This window comes from Macaca fascicularis, chromosome 6 (genome assembly GCF_037993035.2).
Source record: "Macaca fascicularis isolate 582-1 chromosome 6, T2T-MFA8v1.1".
In the NCBI taxonomy this organism is placed as follows: domain Eukaryota; kingdom Metazoa; phylum Chordata; class Mammalia; order Primates; family Cercopithecidae; genus Macaca; species Macaca fascicularis.
Window position 1 is genome coordinate 144,647,713 of NC_088380.1, and position 21,692 is coordinate 144,669,404.

General features: G+C 43.5%; 1 protein-coding gene across 46 annotated transcripts; it reads right to left on the reverse strand.

The window, feature by feature from the left end:
* Positions 1-145: 145 nt before the first annotated feature.
* BRD8 (bromodomain containing 8) lies at positions 146-21,481 on the reverse strand. 46 transcript variants are annotated; one of them, XR_012414115.1, is made up of 24 exons: positions 21,446-21,481; positions 20,423-20,519; positions 15,603-15,730; positions 14,952-15,021; positions 14,258-14,307; positions 13,953-14,075; positions 13,748-13,828; positions 13,263-13,327; positions 12,136-12,272; positions 11,397-11,615; positions 10,861-11,005; positions 9,487-9,579; positions 8,803-9,083; positions 7,707-8,159; positions 7,313-7,406; positions 7,080-7,126; positions 6,126-6,340; positions 5,016-5,108; positions 4,758-4,826; positions 3,876-4,053; positions 3,053-3,157; positions 2,536-2,580; positions 623-799; positions 146-245 (listed from the first exon to the last, which is right to left on the reverse strand). XR_012414115.1 is itself a non-coding variant. In XM_073994341.1 (23 exons), exons 2-23 carry the CDS (start codon positions 20,483-20,485, stop codon positions 186-188), a joined length of 2,814 nt encoding a protein of 937 aa, XP_073850442.1. In that variant the 5' UTR covers positions 20,486-20,519; positions 21,446-21,481; the 3' UTR covers positions 146-185. The 46 variants fall into 46 exon arrangements, 23 of the variants coding, with proteins under 23 accessions (XP_073850442.1, XP_065402871.1, XP_073850443.1 ...); XR_012414113.1 differs by having other exon boundaries at positions 9,487-9,696; XR_012414114.1 differs by having other exon boundaries at positions 623-875; positions 9,487-9,696.
* Positions 21,482-21,692: the final 211 nt, after the last annotated feature.

Genomic DNA, 21,692 nt, shown 5'->3' on the forward strand with positions numbered 1-21,692 from the left:
GGTTTCTGCCCTAAAACAGGCAATTGTGCTACTCCAAATCTCTAAGAGAGATTTTCCAGCTCATGTCGTGTGGCCCAGGTACCTCCTCTTCTGTAACTTCCGCCTCTGGAACTGGGCCCACAAGCCCAAGCTCTATCTTGTTTACTTTTATTTTAGGTTCAGCTCAAAGAGGGTACTCTGAGGCTTCACTTTTTCATCTTCATATCTGCTTCAATGGCACAGCGGCGTCCCCTGGTTCCTCCATCCTAGATGACAGGCAGAGAAAGAAAGGGAGCATGAGTTGGTCAAGAGACAAGGGACGGTGCAACAGAAAAGTTGGGGATTTGGTTTCTTGGGGGAGAGGGGAGAAGAGAATCAGCAGAAAAATCCAGAAGGATGAGGGGCATATTTCTGTCTTCCCACAGAGTGGCTAAAGAACACCTGGTAGTTTATGAGAGGAAATGTGGGATGGAGTATCTTGTTCATGCCCACCACAAAGGTCCTTGGAATTCACCTAGGGTCCCACAGAATAACTATTAGTCATCCCACCCAGGCCCAAATCATGTGCAAAGGAACAGGAGAGTAAAAGAAAGGTAGGAGAGTCAGAATGGGCAATGGGTAGTGAGGTTCTTGACTAACATACCTGTCCAACTGCTGGTCCCTATAAGAAAGGCCTTTCCTGCAGACTGACCCTGGCACTAGTTCCCTAGCACCTCCTGACAGTGGTTTTCCATGAGATCAGGATAATTAGAAGGCTTCTTTCCATCTGCTGCTCTCTCCCTGCAGCCCAGCTCCTTCCTCTTGTGCAATATTTTGCTGTCTTCAATAGATAAAAGATCCCATTAACCAGCCTTGCAATAGCCAGCCAAATGCTTTGCTTGGGGGATCCAGAGTCACTGTTGTAGGCCAATAAGAAAGAACGGAGATTATAATGTTCTGTCTGTGGTACAGCCTGTAGGCAAGATGAATTACTGAAACCTTTGCTGGGCCAGGCCATTTTTACATCTCTAATATGCAAGGACTCTAAAATTTTTAGAGTCCATGAACATAAGTTGCCCATGAGGCAACAGTGAAAATAAAAAGGTGGTAATCTTGCATGTGTATAATGCTTTTTCTTTTTTTTCCCAGCCACTTTCATATCTATTATCTCATTTTATCCTCACAACATCCCTGTGAGGTAGGCTGGACAAGTACCTCATTATATTAGCTTCATCACACACCAAGGAAAACAATGCCCCAAGAGATTATCCAGTGACCTTAAGACCATGTAGTTTTCTAGCCTGATGCCCTTCCATTACATCATACCTCACTGTCCCATAATGAACAACACAGAGTAAGAGCCAGTTATTTATGGAGGAAAGTAATAAAAGTCTTTAGGCTAGCTCTCCTAAGCTTATCTGTAATTCCAGCAGCCACTACTGATGCAGTGGTCACTTTCTTTTTTTATCTTTTTTTTGTATGAGACAGAGTTTCGCTCTTGTTGCCCAGGCTGGAGTACAATGGTGCGATCTCAGCTCAGGGCAACCTCTGCCTCCTGGGTTCAAGCGATTCTCCTGCCTCAGCCTCCCAAGTAGCTGGGATTACAGGCGTGTGCCACCACGCCCAGCTAATTTTGTATTTTTTTTAGTAGAGACAGAGTTTTTCCATGTTGGTCAGGCTGGTCTCGAACTCCCGACCTCAGGTGATCAGCCCACCTCAGCCTCCCAAAGTGCTGGGACTACAGGTGTGAGCTACCGCACCCGGTCGCAGTGGTCATTATTACTGAGATTTTTTTTTTCTTTGGAGACAAGGTCTCGTTCTGTCACCCAGGCTGGAGTGCAGTGGTATGAACAGTGCAGCCTTGACCTCCTGGGCCCAAGTGACGCTCCTACCTTAGCCTTCTGAGTAGCTGGTAGTTGGGGACCACAGGTGCGCACCACTCTGCTGCACAGCTAGTAGGGTTTTTTGTTGTTGTTGCCGTTTTTAAATTTTGTAGAGACATGGTTTCCCTATGTTGCCCAAGCTGGTCTCAAACTCCTGGGCTCAAGTAATCCTTCTACCTCAGCCTCCCAAAGTGTTGGAGTTATAGACGTAAACCACCATACCCAGCCTATACTGAGTTCTTTAGCTTAAATTTTACTAAGTGTTTGTTACATTCATCTTGCAACTTAATTTTAGGAGACAAGAGAAAAACTATGTGCTGAGTACTACCATTATGAGGAACACTGTTAAAAAACCAGCTAGCAGCTCCTGCTCTGACCAATTTTAAATTTGTTAAGAAAAGAATTGGTAAAAGGTGAAGTCGGGAAATGATGAGCCGGTACATCCTAGATCCTTTACTCCTAGAATACATTTCAGCCCAGTGATCTCAAAAACAGTCCCTACCCGGCCCACACACACACACATGCAGAAAGACAGAAATGCAGAAGAAAAGAGTTTCTTATTCAATGACCTGAATAAACAGAAGTTCAAGACACTGCCACGGTCTGCATGTTGGATTTCCCTCTGCCACCCACCCCCATTAAGAGCTGAGAATCTTTGTGGCAACACCACCCCTCGCAGCCATTCAATACTTACAAAGAGAGAGAGAAGGAAGGCAGGAGAGCCCATTGGGACACTGTCCTGTTAGAGGACAAACAAACACTGATCAGGTTCCACAGAAACTCTCAGCCACAAGCACCCCAAACCTCAGGACAGAGACACAAGCACCACACACACAAGGACAAAATTTAAAAACTCAAGAACAAGAGGAAAGAGATCCAAAAGCAATCTGGCCATTACGCCTCTAGAACAGAAACTGCTGGTCCCCAACTGCTGCAGGCTAAGCCATTTCCCCCGCCTTGACAGCACTCTCCCAGAGGAATTAACAATTCCCCTACTCACGATTTCTTCCATGTGACTGGGTCTTTCGGTTACAACAGGCTTATTCAATGTTTAGATGGGTGCGAACAACCACCATTCTAAGATCTATGTGTCTGTATATTATTGGAATCTAGAAGCCCAACAGTACCAAGTAGTAACATAAGGTTCCTTGGATACTTCAGACTTCTACTACTGGAACACTGGCACACAGGTTCCTTCCTGGTCACCTCACCTTCTCTGAAGCATCCTGTTTGCGAGTAGAATCTCTCCCTCGAAGACTTTTAGCACTGATCCCAGACTCGGATGTTTGCATAATCAACTGCGTGGCCAAGAATTGCTGTAGGGAGAAGAAATAGGGTAGGCCATGGAGACCTGATTTAGTAGAGACAAATCAAGTACACTTTAAGCACTGTAAATAGAACTTTGTACAGTACTCTTCTGGCTCAAATATATTTTGACTGACTGGAAGTTTAGCCTATTAAGTTTTAATTCTAGTTGCAATAGGGATGCTAAGGGATGCTAAGAATCTTTTTTTGCTATAACATAGGATCAAATCTCTATCCTCCAGGAATGAGAAAAAGAATAAAACTGGAATGATCCAAAGATCATTCAGCAATTTAAGTAATTTGACAGATCGTGCGAAGATTTGCAACATTCTTCCAAGTTCAACACCCCAAAAAGTACCTGGTAATGCAATCACAGGATAAAAGTAGGGAAAAGGAAAGGAGAAACTCTTATTTGCTGAGCATCTACTATGTACCAGGTACTTGATGTAATTAAAAAATATGCATTCACCAGTTTTTAAAAAATTTATTTAAAAACTTTATGAAACTGCAATTAATTGCCCAAGAAAGGTAGAATATTGTATCACAACTCTTTCACCACACCACAGAAAATAAAAATAAATTCCGCAAGAACAAAATATTACGTTTTCAATGTGTCCCTGATAGCTATCCAAGTAAAAGCCACAGCAATCCTTCTTGGCATCAATATGAATCCTCCCCTTGAGTATTTTAATTTCATCCTTGCTGAAACACAAAAGATCCTCAAAGTACCTGGATCTGTTCCAAGACATCTCTCTGCATCTCCACTGCCATGTGATAGACATCATGGTCTGAGCTATTGTACATTACAGCATTCTGAAACATTAGCATAATGTCACGCTGAAATTCAGCTGTGCTTCGGATCAGTCCATTTTCTATGTTTTTCTTAATAGTTGACAAATCCATAGGCCTAAAAAAAAGAACAGGGGTAAGTGGCAGTGTGGGTGGGAAGAGGACTCATCTAGATCTCTGAATACATTATCATCATACAGACTTTCTCATATATACCTTAATTTGCAGCTGCCAGGACTTAAATGCTAACCCCTTACCCCGAAACATGCACTTAACCCATTTAACAATCTATATAATAAGCATTGAGAAAGGTAATAAAGGGAGTTTGTGTGTTTTTTTTTTTTTTTTTTGGAGACAGGGCCTGGCTCTGTCACTCAGGCTGTAGTGCAGTGGCACAATCATGGTTCATTGCAGCCTCGAACTTCCAGGCTCAAGCAATCCTTCCCACCTCAGCCTCCCAGGTAGTTGGGACTACAAATGCGCGACACCACACCTGGCTAAGTTTTGTATTTTTTATAGAGAGGGGGTTTCGCCATGTTGCCCAGGCTAGTTTTGAATTCCTGGGCTCAAGTGATTCACCCACCTCAGCACCCTCAAAGTGCTGGGATTACAGGCGTGAGCCACCACTCCCGGTGAGGATTTATTCTTTTAGACTATCAGTGGTGATCCAGCCACTGGAATCATCAGTTTAGTACTTAGTGCCCCTTATAGCAAAACCATAAATTTACTTGCTTTAAACTTTCTATCTAAAGCAAAACTTTCACTAAGACTGGACAACTTATAATTCAGGCAAGTTACCATGCTGAGTGGATCATGGCTCACCTCTGCACAATGCTGTGGTAGCCAGGTGCTATGTCATCTGTAACAGGCTGCAGGAAGACATTGGCATACCTGTCCAAAAGGAATAAGGTGCAATTACTGACATTCTCCAGAAGAACAGGGAGAGAACTTACTCTAAGTAGCTGAAGATAGTAAGAACCAATACCAGCAGTTCCACAGAAGCCTACTCAGACTTTTTTCCAGTCACCAACAATGAAGAGTAAGAGAAAATGAACCTACTGACTGATAAAGCCCACTCACCTATGATTAGCTGCAGCTCTCCATACAAGCATGATGGCTTTCTTCCAAATTTTCTGTGCCTGAATAGCTTCCTGATCCTCGCTACAGACAGAGCTGAAACAGAGATACAGCAATTTCACTAGGCACAAGTTAAAAAATATATATATATATATAAAAAATTATCTCTTTTTTTTAGAGACAGGGTCTCACTCTGTCCCCCAGGCTGGAGTGCAGTGGCGTGATCATGTTCACTGCACCCTCAACCTCCCAGACTCAATCCTCTCACCTCAGCCTCCCAAGTAGCTGGGACTGTAGGTGCATACCACCATGCCCAGCTAATTTTTTAATTTTTTTGTAGAGATAGGGTCTCACTGTGTTGCCCAGGCTGGTCTCGAAGTCCTGGGTTCCAGCGATCCTCCTGCCTTAGCCTCCTAAAGTGTTGGGATTACAGGTGTGAGCCACCATGCCCAGCCCTAATAATTTTTGTCAACTGTTTATTCCAGGCCAAAAAAGGGAAACACTAAAGAAAAGATCAGGCCAGGCATTGTGGCTCATGCCTCTAATTCTAGTGCTTTGGGATGTCAAGGCAAGAAGACTGCTTGAGGTCAGGAGTTCAAGACCAGACTGGACCACATAGGGAGATTCTGTCTCTTAAAAGAACATCTTTTAAAAACAAAAATTTAAAAATAAAGAAAAAGACCACGTATGGTGGCTCATGCCTGTAATCTCAGCACTTTGGGAGGCCGAGGCAACTGTTGAGCTCAGGAGTTTGAGAACAGCCTGGGTAAAATGGCAAAACTTGGTCTCTACTAAAAAAAATTTTTTTAATTAGTAGGGTGTGGTGGTGCAGGCCAGTAGTCCCAGCTACTAAGGAGGCTGAGGTGAAAGGATTGCTTGGGCCTGAGAAGTGGAGGTTGCAGTGAGCTGAGATCGCGCCACTGCCCTCCAGCATGGGTGAGTGAGAACAACAAAGGAAGGAAGGAAAGAAAGAAAGAAGGAGAGAAGAGAGGAGGGGAGGGGAGGGGAGGGGAGGGGAGGGGAGGGGAGGGGAGGGGAGGGGAGGGGAAGAAAAGATCCTCTCCTTCTCACCTTCACTGCCTTAGCCTCAAAGGAAGAATCTCAGATACTCACAACTGTGAAGAAGCAGGGCTGCTGGGGATGGAGTCTGCCAGCGTGTGTGACTGCAGTGTAGCATTGTGTATGCTGAAGCCATCATCACTCTCGCTCACAGGAGGTTCATTATCCATTTCTGACAAATAACCTTCTCCTTGATCCTCTTCCTTAGGCTCCTCTAGGCTGGCCGCTTCACTGACACCATCTTCCTCCTCATCCTCACCTGGGGCATCCTTAGACACAGTATGCTCCAGTCAATAAATGCAAGCAAAGCTATCCAGCAAAGCATCATTAAACATGCTCTGTCTTTTGGGTTAGAATTAGTTCTAGAAATGACCTCACGCTGTTTCCTGACTTAGCTGTCTATCACTTATACTACCATCTACTTAAAGACACTGACTTAAGTAATTTAGAACCTGGACAAAGAATAATACCCAGGATCTTTTAAAAAGAAAGAAAAAAAAAGCTACTTACTTAAGACTAAGCTAAGAGGCGTTCCTTCTTTCCCCTTGTTCAAGAGTAACTCTGACCCTGGATACAAAGTTATCAAAAATAATTTTTATTTTGTGTCTCATCTGATGGAGCAAGCTCACATCGCATTCTTTAAGTCTCTGTTACTACTGCTTTAATAATTCTAAAAAGAAAACTTTGGATGATTTTCTTTGGATAGTCTAATTAATAAACTGGATTCCTGTATGTTCTCCTTAGTTCTGGTATCCTTATTCACTCCAAATCACTCTAAGTGTATCAAGGCTTCTTAAGGACTGTGATATTCACAAGCTGTTTCATATGGGAGGCACCTGTTGCTACAGTACTCCCATTATGCCTGTCTACTGCAGCTTTTCCCCACGCAACTCCATACCAGTCTCTTATCAGAGAATAAAAATGCGACTTTACTGAAATTCATTAAAAAGTAGTGCTATAGGGAAATCTAATCACATGGCAAGAGGAATAAAGAAAAGTCTGAAATACCTTTATCTGGCTTCCAAAAATAGTCCCTGATTCTTCTTTCAATGAGTCTGCAGAGGAGAGAAAGACTACCTGAAGATTTTTCCACCTTAGCCTTCCCCTTCCTATGGACCATAATCCCCTGCAGCTCTCCTTTCCATGCTGACCTGTTCTACCTCCTCTACTTGCCCACAACCCACAATCCCTCAGAAGCCAAAGCAAATGATTTCAAGTTAGTTAAAGAGGACTTTATTTACCTGACATTTCGAACTTGTGCTGAGTCTCTGCTTCTAAAGGATCTTCAATGGGATTTGAGCCATGTGATGGAGACAACATGCTTTCAGGGGATGCCTGAAAACCAGAAAAGAAAAAACACCCTAAGTACTGGTAAATCACTATAGCTCACACAACTTTATTCTTCAATGATAATGAGACCATAGAAGAAATTCTAAGTCCTATTCATGTAATGTGACTCCAATGGTCACCTTAACAGGAATAAGTATATATAACACTAATCACAGCCTATGGGCTTTGGACCATCAAACATGTCAGAACTCAGGAATGCAACTGGAAAACCAAAAAACCTAAGCTATCACTTCTTACTTAAGGTATAACCCTCCATCTCCCCAGCCCCTGATCTTTATTAAGTACCTCTGTCTTCACATTTGTAAGTGGAGTCTCATCGCCTTTCCCAATGGCAACATCTGCTTCAACAATCTCTCCAGTTGCAGTACTTCCCGGTTCCTCATCTAAGTCCTGACTCCTGAGTTCTGGTGGCTCCATACTTGTGGCTGGAACAACTCCAGCTACTATTTCAGCCCCTGAAATGACTGATTCTGGTTCTGCAGGTTCCACCTTGATCTCTGCACTGGGCTCCCTGATGTCCACCAGTTCATGTATTCCCTTGTTTTCAGTTTCCTCAAAGTCCAGTCTCTCTTGCTTGACTGTCATTTCTGGTGCAGGGAGAGGTACTGGCTTGTCCCGCTCCTGCTGGATAGGATGCTCCCAGGGGCCAGGCAGGGATTGAGGATCATCATTTTCTTCACAAAATGACAGTGCTGCTTCCACTGCTGCCACATCCAGCACTTCAGGATGATCATCTACCTGTCCCACAAAACACAAGACTATTGAGGTCACAGAAAGAAGCTCAAGTCCCTCAATTTTTGTTAGCACCAAATGTGATGGCTTGAATCTGCAGCTTTTCTCTCCATTTTTTCCATGTAGTGGAGACAAACAATGAACAGGCACCTGTTCTGTGTAAACCAGTAACATAGATAGGCCTGGGGAGATGACTAGTATGTTAGCACCAAAGGGCTACAAAGATGGAGATAGGCAGAGTTAAGTAATTCTTACTGTAAGAAGTAAAGAGGCCAAGCACGGTGGCTCATGCCTGTAACCTCAGCACTTTGGGAGGCCGAGGTGGGTGGATCACTTGATGCCGGGAGCTTGAGACCAGCCTGGCCAACATGGCAAAACTCATCTCTACTAAAAATGCAAAAAATTAGTGAGGCGTGGTGGCACGTGCCTGTAGTCCCAGCTACTCAGGAGGTTGAGGCACAAGAATTACCTCTGGGAGGCAGAGGTAACAGTGAACCAACATCGTGCCACTGCACTTCAGCCTGGATGACAGAGCAAGACTTTGTCTCTTAAAAAAAAAAAAAAAAAAAACAGCAGCAGCAAAGTGAGGCTGAAGAGAGAAGCCTATGTAGGACCCATGAGATTCTCTGGGGCTTCACTGAATAGTTACCTTGTCCTCAATGATGGCAATGATGTCTCCAACAGTCTCAAAATCCAGCTCTTCACCTGTGTAAGACACAGCAATATCCATCTTCTCAGCCAGATCTAATTCTTCCTTCCCATCTATGCTGGGTGCCTTTGATCCAACAGGGGCCTCTGCTACCCCTGATCGAAAACACTCTTCTTTGATAGAATTAATGATCATGGAGATTTCACTGCTGTCCATGGAAACAGTCACAGTATGTGGATCCCCCACAGCCTCCATGGGAACACAGTTATCGGGCTGACTTACTGAATAATAGAAAGAGAAAAGCCATCTCAGAAGCTTATTGGGTACAAAGTGACCACCTTGAGATCACATCAGCGCTATAGACAGATGTCAAATATCCAAACACTTAAGATCAGAAAGTCATCATACATGTGCCTATGTTTTCTTCTCCCCAGTTTTATCTAGAAAGGTGAGAACATAATCTCAAGCCTGCTCACATTTGTACACTTAGCGTCTTCCTGCAATACATAAATGCCCACCCACCTCTTCTCACATCTAAGGATATTTATTTCTAAGGATAAAGATGGCACATGTCTATGTAGAACACAGAAGCAGCATCTGAATTGGAGCCGATGCTCTTGGTCATTTTTCTCTAACTGAAGCTCAAAATGAAATTTTAGACCTTGTGGCTGCTCAGGGACGCACCTGGAGCTACACTTTCAGTAGTGGAGACAGCCGGAGCAGAGGATGGTGCTGGCAGCGCAGGCATCATGACAATGGTAGCTTGGGACACAGACTCTACAGGGGGTGGCACAAGTTTAACTGGAGGCTCACTGGCAACAGTAGTGAAGGAAGCAAGAGGTGTGGTGAACTGTGTAGGACCAGCTTCTAAAAGCCGGGAAAGAGTGGGAGCACCTAACATATAAAGAGGTACACAAAATGAAGTAAGAAGAAAGCACATAAACAAGAAGCAATAGCTACTTGAAGACTCAACTAAGAAAATTCTTTTGGTCTCAAAGGATGAGAGCAACTCCTGCACTGAGTAAGTTCATCATCTATATCCTTACCCTCTCTAACCTTACTTAAGATCTTCCTCCAAGTTAGGAATGAACCAAAGCACTAGAACACACAACATATATAAAAAATGGGTGGTGAGGCCAGATGCAGTGGCTCACGCCTGTAATGCAAGCACTTTGGGAAGCTAAGGCAGGTGGGTCACTTGCGGTCAAGAGGTTGAGACCAGCATGGGCAACATAGTAAAACCCTGCCTCTACTAAAAATACAAAAATACAAAAAAAAAATTAGCCAGGTGTGGTGGCGGGCGCTGTAATCCCAGCTACTCAGGAGGCTGAGGGAGGAGAACTGCTTGAACCCTTGAACCAGGGAGGTGGAGATTGCAGGGAGCCAAGATCATGCCACCGCACTCCAGGTTGGGCGACAGAGCAAGGCTCTGTCTCCAAAAAAAAAAAAAAAAAGGTGGTAATTCTTCCTCAGAGGAAAATTAATCATCAAGAAACAAAAAACTGGTATGAATAAATCTGTCACTTCTGCTGAAGTTCAGCATATTGTAAAACCACCCAAGTTTAACACCATTCAAATACCAATAAGGTTTGTATGGTATTCTATGGAGCTTTTTTTCCTTCCCTGCTTTATACTTTCTACCTCATTAAATTCTCATCACATCCTTGTGAAGTATATATGTTACAATAAAAAAGGAAACTGAGGCTCAAAAGCTAAGTTACCTATCCAAGGTCACAAAACCAATGTGTGGCAGGCCTTATTCCACTATTCTATAATCTTAGGTATCTCTAGCACCTTGATTTTGCAAGCTCTAAGAAAGCAGCTCAATATTACTCTCAATATCCATGCAGTGGTCAATCAGGGCTATCAGTATCTTGAAGACAGATGGCTTTATAATATGGAGACTACATTGTTTACCAGGTAAAGTAGCTCCAAAAAAAAGTTAGAAAAAGTTGGGCTTTAAATCTAGGACTGACAACTGCTTAGTAACAAACAGTGAAACTGAGTCAATGTCAAGTTCAACACCTCTGAGGTTGTAAAGGAAAAGTGGTAACTTACCTGACGCAGCAGGGGAGGCTGCAACAGTATTGGGTGTTTGCTGTATCTCCCCACCATGTATCATGGGAAGGACCCCGCCTACCTCCAGGAGGACACCTGTACTGTTCAGGTGGCCAGAAGCCACAGCCATTTCACTCTCATTGACCTACCAGGGAAGAATAGAGGTGAAGGCTACACTCAAGCTTTCCTTTACTACCATTTCCCAACAAAGCTCCAGCAGTTGATCAAACTTCATGAGAACTAATAGTTAATATCCACGGAGAATAATTTAAGACTCAAGGGAAACTCTAAACTATAATGTTCAAAACTTATCTGACAAGAGTTCTCTGGAGAAGAGAACCAAAATAATTGTGATTCAGATACCTCAGGACCCATGGGTACTATCAACTTACTGTATTTTTTAAAAATTAACATTTAATTAGGAGATCTTTTCCTCTTTTGAACTTTTATTCCCCATGTCACATTTTAGGTCCCAGGCACTCCCTTCCAAGTACTAAATCACCACAGCTCTCAAACACCCACAGAAGTCTCCATACCAGTCTGGGGCTAGTAGGCAGGAGGCTGCCCTTCTTCAAGAGCTCTGACAGCAGAGGGGAGGGGGGTGGAGTTGCTTTCTGTCCAAGCATCTTTTTCTGGGGTGAATCATCTGTTACTGGGGTCATGGGGGCTTCTAAGGGTGCAGAGCCTGGAGGAAGGGTGTCAGGAATCCCAGGAAACGAGGTGACTGGGGTACTCGGCAAAGTCCCGGGGGTTACCTAAGAGACAACAGAGAACCTTTATCTGACTTCTCAAACTATGGAAGGTTCCCTACTAATCTGTATGGGTTAGTGTGTCTAACTATTATTTTATTAGTCCTGAGTGGAACTGCCCAGAAACCCTCTATCCCTCCTGCTTTTAGCCATACGTTTCTTCCCCACAATCTTCTCCTTCATCCACTCAAACCCACAATGACTCAACCATCCCACCCAACCTGCCTTTTATGAACTCCAATATTACATTTACAAGGATTTTGTCCCTTATTTCGCAGGAATTTCATAAGACTAGTATGAAACAATTCCTTAAAATAGTTTTTTACCTATCTCTCAGAAAGGTCAAAAGCCTCAATGCTTTTAGGTCCGGTCTTATCTCAGAGCACAGAACAGGGTAAATTAAGTCTTTAGCATTCAGATCAAGAGAGGAAGCTGCCTCTAGGCCAAAAGTGGTTTCCTCATCACTCAGCTCTGCCGGCTTATTGCCCCTTCACTTATCAATTCCCACAGAAGGAAATATACTCACCCCAGAGGTAGCCTCTTCCATAGTGGTTGGAGTCAAGTCCCCAAGTGGATAATCACCTCCTGGGGAGGCAGAATCTATAGGAGAGCGAACCATCACAGTGGGTAACCTCCGGGGGGGTGTTTTTACTGCTTGACGAGCTAGAACATAAAAAAGAACAATGTCCAAATCTTCAAGATTAAATAAATGACACTTGACACTATTCTACTATTATACAATAAAGGACAAATAGGAATGCTGCATTAGTAAAGCAACACAATGAGTCTGAATTAGAAAGCTTTAACACTTCTGGAGATGGATAACTTTTTAGCATAATTTTTCCTAAGGGCAATTTTCACACTAAGCAATCTCCTTTAACAATCTCAAACTACTTAATTATCCCAAAGGTCCTTGGAGTGGGAAAGTAGTTTAAACACCCTTTAAAATTCTCTTTAGCAACTTATTAATATTCTGCTTTTAAGAACAGGGAGGCTGGGTACGGCGGCTCACGGCCATAATCCCAGCACTTTGGGAGGCCAAGGCAGGTGGATCACCTGAGGTCAGGAGTTTGAGGCCAGCCTGCAAAACCCTATCTCTACTAAAAATACAAAAATTAGCCAGGCGTGGTGGCAGGCACCTGTAATGCCAGCTACGCGGGAGGCTGAAGCAGGAGAATCGCTTCAACCTGGGAGGCGGAGGTTGCAGTGACCCAAGATCACACCACTGCACTCCAGCCTGCACAGCAAGAGCAAAACTCAGCCTGGGGGAAAAACAAAAACAAAAACAGGCAAAGACCTCACTGGCTCACAGCATGTATTCCTAGAGTTGTAAATACTTAAATTTTTCCCCTCATCCAATGACTGAGCTATTCTCAATCTTTTCACAGGCCCTTGACTTCTAAAACATTATGTTGAATATCTTCTTATCAAGCCTTTGTGTCCTAAAGTTAATTTAAGGTCTAGTGAGATCTGAAAACAACTCATATTCTATGAGTTTCTTCTTAGACATTAAGGGATGTTTTTATTCTGGTAGAAGAGAAAACTGCAAGTAAATTTAAATCAATGGATTCTATGTTACAAAATAGTCCAACTGTCATTAGCATGCAGTACTGTGCAATTAATTGCTAAACAGCTATACTAGGTCCAGCTTACCCTGATATGCAGCATCTGTAGCCTTCCTCTTTACTTCAGCCTCCTCTTCTTCCAATTTCTTTTTCCTAAACAGGGAATTAACGGTTGGATGCTAGACAGCTCTGGCTCCTCCCCAGAGTTCACAGAACCCTTACAAAGAAATTTTTTTGCCAGGCCAGCACTTTCTGGAAGAAAGGCCTAATCAGGAATTCTAACCAGCAAAACAGGGAACTGGAGTATAGTGCCTAACTCACAGTTCTTCACCTAGGTAAACTATAGCCACTTTAAAGTTAGAACTAAGTTATGTTTTCATACTGAAATGTTCCATCACATTACCTTCTAGGACTCACTCCCCACTCCCAGCCACCAAGCCACTCTGCGCTTTCCCCTTCCAGAATCTGTCTGAAGTCTAAATGAATGGCAGTTGTAGGAAATAAGCCAGATTACTTGAGTAGAAAAGAGGGTAAAAAGAAAGAGGCACAGAAGAACAATATAATATAACCCACATTGCAATGTCATTGCAAAGCTCATCCAGTCTGCTGTCCATGTGTCCAGCTTGAATTAGTTCTGCATCTCTTTTTAGCCGTCTATAGGAAGAAAGAGAGGTAGGTAGACTAGGTTTTTTAATCTGCTATTTAAAAAGTTCCAACCAGTACCAGAAGACAGCCCCTATGTCTTTCTCAATCTTTTGGCATTCTCTTTGATAAGTACCTATATCTCTCCTGAGTTTCCTTTATCACTTTCTTTAGTTCCTCAACTCTCTCAGCAGTCAGTTTCCGAACAATGACATCTTCAACAGTTTCCACCACTTCTCCCTTTTCACCTCGTTTCCGTCTGTGGAAAATTGGAAAAAAAAAAAAAAAATTCATATTCGAGTAAGAGAACATTTATCCCCTCTCCTACTTGCTTTTACCACTTTTATATCACCCAGTATTATAAGTAAGTATAAACCAGAATTCCTCAGTAAATACTCTCCACTAAAGAAATTTGGCTGAAGTACCTGGCTTTGTACTCACTTTGGTGTCTCAGTGGTCTCTAAAAGCTCCGAGTATTGGGAAGCACAATGCTATAAAAAAAGTGAAAATATGATGAGCAAGCCTGGAAAGAAATGACCTTTCAAAGTTTCAAGAGATTAGAGTAAGATTTAGAGAAGAGAACTATATGTAAGATGGGAGTGGTTTACTAGGAGGGCAAGTAACTTTATAATCAAATCAGTTCAAAATAATCAAAACAAGACACAGAAAAAGGGCGTCTTATGGACTGGAGTTTGTGCATTTGGGGAAAGGCAACCTAACTGCCAATATTTATAGCTAATATCTACTAAGTAGTTACCACATGCAAGGCACTGTGTTAAATGTTTTACATGTATTACCTGAATTAACTTCACAACAAACCTGAAGCAACTCTTATCTCTATTTTACAAATGAAAAAACAGAGGATCATGGCCCAAAGTTTTTAGATGCAGTAATAATGAACCCAGATCTAATTCCCAAGCTTGGGCTCTTAACTGTTATGCAACACCAATAAGAAAGGTCTAATATGATCATACATGGATGGATTAGCAAACAGTAGGAAAAAGAAAAAGGTGTATTCTCAACTATTTTTCCACATCATGGTATAAAAGCTTTGTAATTAAAAGTCAGGGCCTGGTAGAGAACCTACTTTACAACCCAAAGACTGCTCTAAAAGAGCACTTGCTTGGGAACTTACTTTTTGAGAGAACCAGTCTGGAGGGCGGCCAGGTTCTGCAAAGGGCTTGATTGCTCTGCTAACTGATACCCTACAAAATGAGGAAAGCTTTATTACACATCAAGCAGTAAATAATAGGAGAGGTGTGCTGAAAGTGTAAGGCCTGGAGTTCAAACTTTGGAATAAAAAAGATGCCAATGGCCAGGCGCGGTAGCTCACGCCTGTCATCCCAGCACTTTGGGAGGCCAAGATGGGTGGATCACAAGGTCAGGAGATCGAGACCATCCTGGCCAACATGGTGAAACCCCATCTCTACTAAAAATACAAAAATTAGTTGGGCATGGTGGCAAGCACCTGCAGTCCCAGCTACTCAGGAGGCTGAGGCAGGAGAATCTCTTGAACACGGGGGGGCGGAGGTCACAGTGAGCCAAGATCTCGCCACTGCACTCCAGCCTAGGGACAGAGTGAGACTCTGTCTCAAAAAGAAGGAGGAAAAAAAAAAAAAAAAAGATGCCAATGAATGCGAGGTGTGCAATGGGCCGTGCGTATAATCCCAGCACTCTGGCAGGCAGAGGTGAGAGGATAGCTTGAGCCCAGGAGTTCAAGCCACCCAAGGAGACCCCATCTCTACAAAAAAAAAAAAAAAAATTGACAAGGTGTGGTGGTGCGTACCTGCAGCCTGTGGTCTCAGTTACTTGGGCAGCTGAGGTGGGAGGATCCCTTGAGCCCAGAAGAGGCTGCAGTGAGCCCAATTCATGCCACTGCACTCCAGCCTGGGTGACAGAGTGAGACCACCCCCTCTGCCATTCAAAAAAAAGAACAGCATGTATAGTATATAATCATTTGTGTTAAAAAATGACGGGGATGAGGAGGAAAAAGAAAGTATTTATTTGCTCACATAAAATTAATGCTGGAGAGACACAAGAAACTGCTAACACCAGTAGATGGGGGACAATAATGCGAGCAAGCCATTGCATATAATTTTGAACCTTATGACTTAGAATCTGCTGATAAAATAATAAAATTTAAAAATTTTTACTAAAGTATTCTTACACTATTTTTCTATGACTGGGCGTGGTGACTCAGGCCTGTAATCACAACGCTTCAGGAGGTTGAGGAGGGCAGATTGCTTGAGATGAGGAGCTTGAGACCAGCCTGGCCAACATGGTGAAACCCCATCTCTACTAAAAATACAAAAATTAGCCAGGCATGGTGGCGTGCACCTTTAATCACAGCTACTCGGGAGGCTGAGCTAGGACAATCGCTTAAATCCAGGAGGTGGAGGTTGCAGTGAGCTGAGATTGTGCCACTGCATTCCAACCTGGCTGACACAGCAAGACTCCATCTCAAAAAACAAAACAAAAAAAAGGATTCTTAACACTATCTAATAAAAATGTGAGGAAATATACAGATTAAATTCTATTTTAAACCAGTTTACCTATTTTGTTTAAAAATGAGCTTAGTTTATATATATACACATATATGTATATATGTACACATGTACACACATCTGTGTATATATACACACACACATGCATATGTATATACATACATACACGTAACACACAAATATATGTGATGTGTATACACACACGCACACACACACAAACACACACTGTTTTTGTTTAGACAGTATCTCACTTTGTCACCCAGACTTCATGGCACAATCATGGCTCACTATAGCTTCCACCTCTGAGGCTTAGGCAACCTCCTACTGCAGCCCCACCCAAGTAGCTGAAATCACAGATGCACCATCATGCCTGGCTAATTTTCTTTTTTGTAGGGAACAGGGTCTCTCATGTTGCCTCCCTGGCTCAAGCCATCCTCACATCTCAGCTTCCCGAGTAGCTGGAACTATAGGCACACACCACCAAACCGAGCTAATATTTTTATGTTTTTTGGAGAGACACAGTTTTGTCATATTGCCCAGACTGGTCTCCAATTCATCATCTCAAGCGACCTGCCCGCCTTGGCCTCCCAAAGTTCTGGGATTACAGATGTGAGCCACTGCACCCAGCCCCATTCTATTCTCTAGTTCTATGAGGTCTGTAATTTTTCCTAGATTCTACATGTAACTGAGATCATATGGTATTTATGTGTCCAGCTTATTTCACTTTACATACTATCCTCCAGGCTCAACCATGGAATCACAAATGGAGGATTTAATTCTTTTTTATGGCTCAACAGTATTCCACTGTGTATATAAATATATATGTATGTGTATGTGTGTATGTGTGTGTGTGTGTGTGTATATCTCGTATTTTCTTTACCTGTTCATCTGTTAACGGATACTATAATAATTACCTTAATTGTGGATAGTTTCACAGATGTATATATATTTCAAAAGTACCGTATCTTATGCTTTAAATATGTGCAGTGGCCAGGTGTGGTAGCTCATGCCTGTAATCCTAGCACTTTGGGAAGCCAAGGCAGGTGGATCATCTGAAGTCAGGAGTTCAAGACCAGCCTGGCCAACATGGCAAAACCCCATCTCTACCAAAAAATACAAAAATTAGCCAGGCATGCTGGCGTAGGCCTGTAGTCCCAGGTACTCGGGAGGCTGAGGTGGCAGAATCACTTGAACCTGGGAGGCAGAGGTTCCAGTGAGCCAAGATTGCGCCACTGCACTCCAGCCTGGGCAACAGAGTGAGACTCCACCCCCCCCCGCCCAAAAAAAGGTAGAGTTTACTGCACATCAATTATATCACAAAAAAGTTGTTAAAAGGGAAGGGATGTGACCTTTCTTACCAACCCCCTTCCTTCTTGTTGCATGGATCAAGGATGTGATAGCTGAAGGTCAAGCAGCCACCGTGAACCAGAAGATAACCAGAAGATAAACTATGTGCTGAGGAAGGTGGCACAGAAAGAGAAGATCCTGAGCCTCTAATGTCACTGTGAAGTTGCTATGAGAGCTGTTGACTGCCTAGACTTCCTGTATGTGTGACAAAAAATAAACTCAAGTTTTTAACCCATTTCTTTGTTGCGGTTGCTCTTTTTATATAGTGTTTTTGTTTTTATGGTGGCCACGTATTACTTCAGAAATTAGATTTAAAAAACAAACAAGGCCAGGCGTGGTGGCTCACGCCTGTAATCCCAGCACTTTGGGAAGCTGAGGCGGGTGGATTACCTGAGGTCGGGAGCTCAAGACCAGCCTGACCAACATGGAGAAACCCCATCTCTACTAAAAATACAAAATTAGCCAGGCATGGTGGCGCATGCCTGTAATCCCAGCTACTCGGGAGGCTGAAGCAGGAGAATCACTTGAACCCGGGAGGTGGAGGTTGCGGTAAGCCAAGACTGCGCCATTGCACTCCAGCCTGGGCAAAAAGAGCGAAACTCCGTCACACACACACACACACAAAATGCTAGGAAGCATGACAATCAGCAAAGTACTGAATTGTTTATCAATGTGGCAAGAGAGTTAAATTCATAATGGATGATGCAAAAAAAAAAAACAACGGGGGTGAGGGGCTGATACCAAGAAAGGTAAAATGATGACAGTTCTAGGCTGGGAGTGTTGGCTCACGTTTATAATCCTAGCACTTTCGAGGGCTAAGGTGGGAGGATCACTTGAGCCCAGGAGTTCGAGACCAGCCTGGGCAACAAGTGACAAAAAAACCCAAAAATTCAGCCAAGCATGACGGCAAGGGTCTGTAGTCCCAGCTACTCAGGAGGCTAAACTGGGAGGATCACTTGAGGCCAGGAGTTGGAGACCAGCCTGGGGAACATAGTGGGACCTCGTCTCTACAAAAACATAAATATTTAAATAAAAAAAAAAAAAAAGTCCAGCCTGGGCAACATGACAAAACCCCATCCCTACCAAAAAATACAAAAATGAGCCGGGGATGATGGCATGTGCCTGTAGTCCCAGCTACTCAGGAGGCTGAGGCCAGAGAATCACTTGAGCCCAGGAGGCAGAGGTTGCAGTGAACCAAGATTGCACCACTGCACTCCAGCCTGGGTGACAGTGAGACCCTGTCTGCAAAAAAAAAAAAGCGAACATAATAGAGTTACTACATAACCCAGCAATTTCACTCCTTGAATAAAAAACTCAAGAGAATTAAAAACATTGTCCACAACCTTGTACACAAATGTGCGTATCATCAGCATTATTCATAATGGTCAAAAAGTGGAAACAACCCAATTGTCTATCAAGCGATGGATAAACAAAATTTGGTATATTCATATAACAGATTATTATTCAGCTAAAAAAGGAATTAAGTATTGATACATGCTATATAAGAATGAACCTTAAAAGCGTTATGTCAGCCAGGTGCGGTGGCTCACTCCTGTAATCCCAGCACTTTGGGAGGCCGAGGTGGGCTGATCACGAGGTCAGGAGATCAAGACCACCCTGGCTGACATGGTGAAAGCCCGTCTCTACTAAAAATAAAAAAAAATTAGCTGAGCGTGGTGGCGGGCGCCTGTAGTCCCAGATATTCGAGAGGCTAAGGCAGGAGAATGGCATGAACCCAGGAGGCGGAACTTGCAGTGAGCCAAGATTGCGCCACTGCACTCCAGCCTGGGCAACAAAGCAAGAGCCTCAAAAAATAAAAAATAAAAAAAATAAAAATAAAGAAAATGTTCTAAAATTAGATTGTGGTAATGGCTGCACAACTGTGAATATACTAAAAACCATTATATTGTACATCTTAAGTAAGTTAATTTTATAGTATGTGAATTATATCTCAATAAAGCTGTTTAAAAAAAAAAAATACAGCTGGCCTGGTGGCTCACACCCGTAATCCCAGTAGGTTGGGAGGTTGAGGTGGGCAGATCGCTTGAACCCAGGAGTTCAAGACCAGCCTAGGAAACATGATGAAACCCCTATCTCTACAAAAAAATACAAAAAATTATCTGGGCATGGTGGTGTGCACCTGTAGTCCCAGCTACTAAAGAGGCTGAGGTGGGAGGATCACTTGAGCCTCAGACATGGAGGTTGCAGTGAGCCAAGATCACACCACTGCACTCCAGCCTGGGCCACAAAGTGCAACCCTGTCTCAAAAAAAAAAAAAAAAGGCCGGCAGCAGTGGCTCACGCCTGTAATCCCAGCACTTTCGGAGGCCGAGGTGGGCAGATCATGAGGTCAGGTGATTGAGACCAGCGTGGCCAACATGGTGAAACCTTGTCTCTACTAAAAATACAAAATTAGCCAGGCATGGCCAGGCGCAGTGGCTTACGCCTGTAATCCTAGCACTTTGGGAGGCTGAGGCCAGTGGATCACCTGAGGTCAGGAGTTCGAGACCAGCCTGGCCAACATGGCGAAACTCTGTCTCTACTAAAAACTAAAAAAATTAGCTGGGCGTGGCTGCACCACTGCATTCCAGCCTGGGCGAGAGAAGGAGACTGTCTCAAAAAAAAAAAAAAAAAAAAAAGGGAAGAAGAAAAAGTCTACTTACAGCTTAATATGATTAACTACAGAAATCTATCAATGTGAAAGAGTATCTAACAATTTCTAAGACCCAGAAAAGCTGACATCCTAGATAGCTTACCAATTTTGATCTCCACTTCTCATGACAGAAGATGCTAAACACAGCTTCTCTCGGATGGACCATGGCTCTGTGGGGCCAGTACTCAGCAGCTTGTGTTCTGGGAAACGAAAAAAAAAAAAAAGCCTTGGAAGCAACCACTGAGACTGTAGTGCTAAGCTCCAAAATCCCCAAAAAGGGGACTAAAAGCCTAATACAAAATATTCCAACTTGTTAGGACAAAGTGAGCTACTATCACCAAATCTTGATTTTCACCTCTCCAAGTGAAGTATCACCAGTGACTGTGGTACCAATTTGTTGCATGTGAATTATTAACATTTTATTTCTTAAAACGCCACGGCTTGAAGCTCCGCTTTATTAAAAAATTGGGAATGTCAGATTAGGCAGTTCTCCCTAAAAGCCCAGTTTTAAGAATACTGGACTTTATTCCAGTTTGAACTTATTCAGGGCTTATTTCCCAGGAACCCGAGCGGCCAGCCCCTCCTACAACCCCGCCTCCCTCTTAGCATAAACTTGTTTACTTCTCTCAGATCCTCTACTCCAAATGTCGGGCCTAAAAGACCTTTTCAGTCCACTAAAAGAAAAATGGCTGAAATCCCCGAGATGCAATTTCCTGAGTGGCAAGAAAAGCTCATGGTTAAAAGGCCCCACTTCCACTGCCTCACAAACGTCGAACAAAAAATGAATGGCTCTTTGAGGTGCCGGTTACTCCGTCTGGCTCATAACATCTTTTCGTCTGCACGCCCAAGTTTCTAGAGTGCTTTTACGGTTACCCCGAAGGGCTCCTAACACACTAGGATTCACTAAGCTCCTTCTCTCACACCTCCGCTCCCTCCCTGAGAAACAAGACCCCAGATTTCTGGGCCCCCAAACGTTGGTCTTCACGATGCTGTGGAGCGCAGGTCTCTGAAAACCCTGAGCTCTCAAGCAAACCACTTCTCCCACTCCCTAAGCGTGTAACAAAAATATGGTGCCTAGCCTCGGATCTACAAACGCCTTTCACGCAAAACCTGCTCAGATACTCACTGCCCGTTCCCGTCGCCATCTTGGCCCCGAAGTCTCCAACCCTGAGGAGAGACGGTCTGGTAGGGCCGAAACCCTGGAATTCTGGGAAGTAGAGTACCGGCGTTGGTTCGCGGTGCCTCCTGGGAAATGTCGTTTTTTCCCCTAAGACAAAGCAAGCACCCTAAACCAGTTATCTTGTGCAATCCTTTTAAGATTTTTGCTAAGGAAGGACAGGGGTTGGCGGCTGAAGCCTCAAGATTTCCTTTAG

What these genes read in the sequence shown, in the direction of transcription:
- BRD8 (XM_065546799.2), bottom strand. Translation starts at nt 20,485, where the DNA reads ATGGTCCATCCGAGAGAAGCTGTGTTTAGCATCTTCTGTCATGAGAAG. An exon ending in TGCCTACTAGCCCCAGACTG is followed by an intron (nt 11,006 to 11,396) that starts GTATGGAGACTT and finishes CTTCCCTGGTAG; the next exon opens with GTCAATGAGAGTGAAATGGC. An exon ending in AGAGCTGCAGCTAATCATAG is followed by an intron (nt 4,827 to 5,015) that starts GTGAGTGGGCTT and finishes CCTTTTGGACAG; the next exon opens with GTATGCCAATGTCTTCCTGC.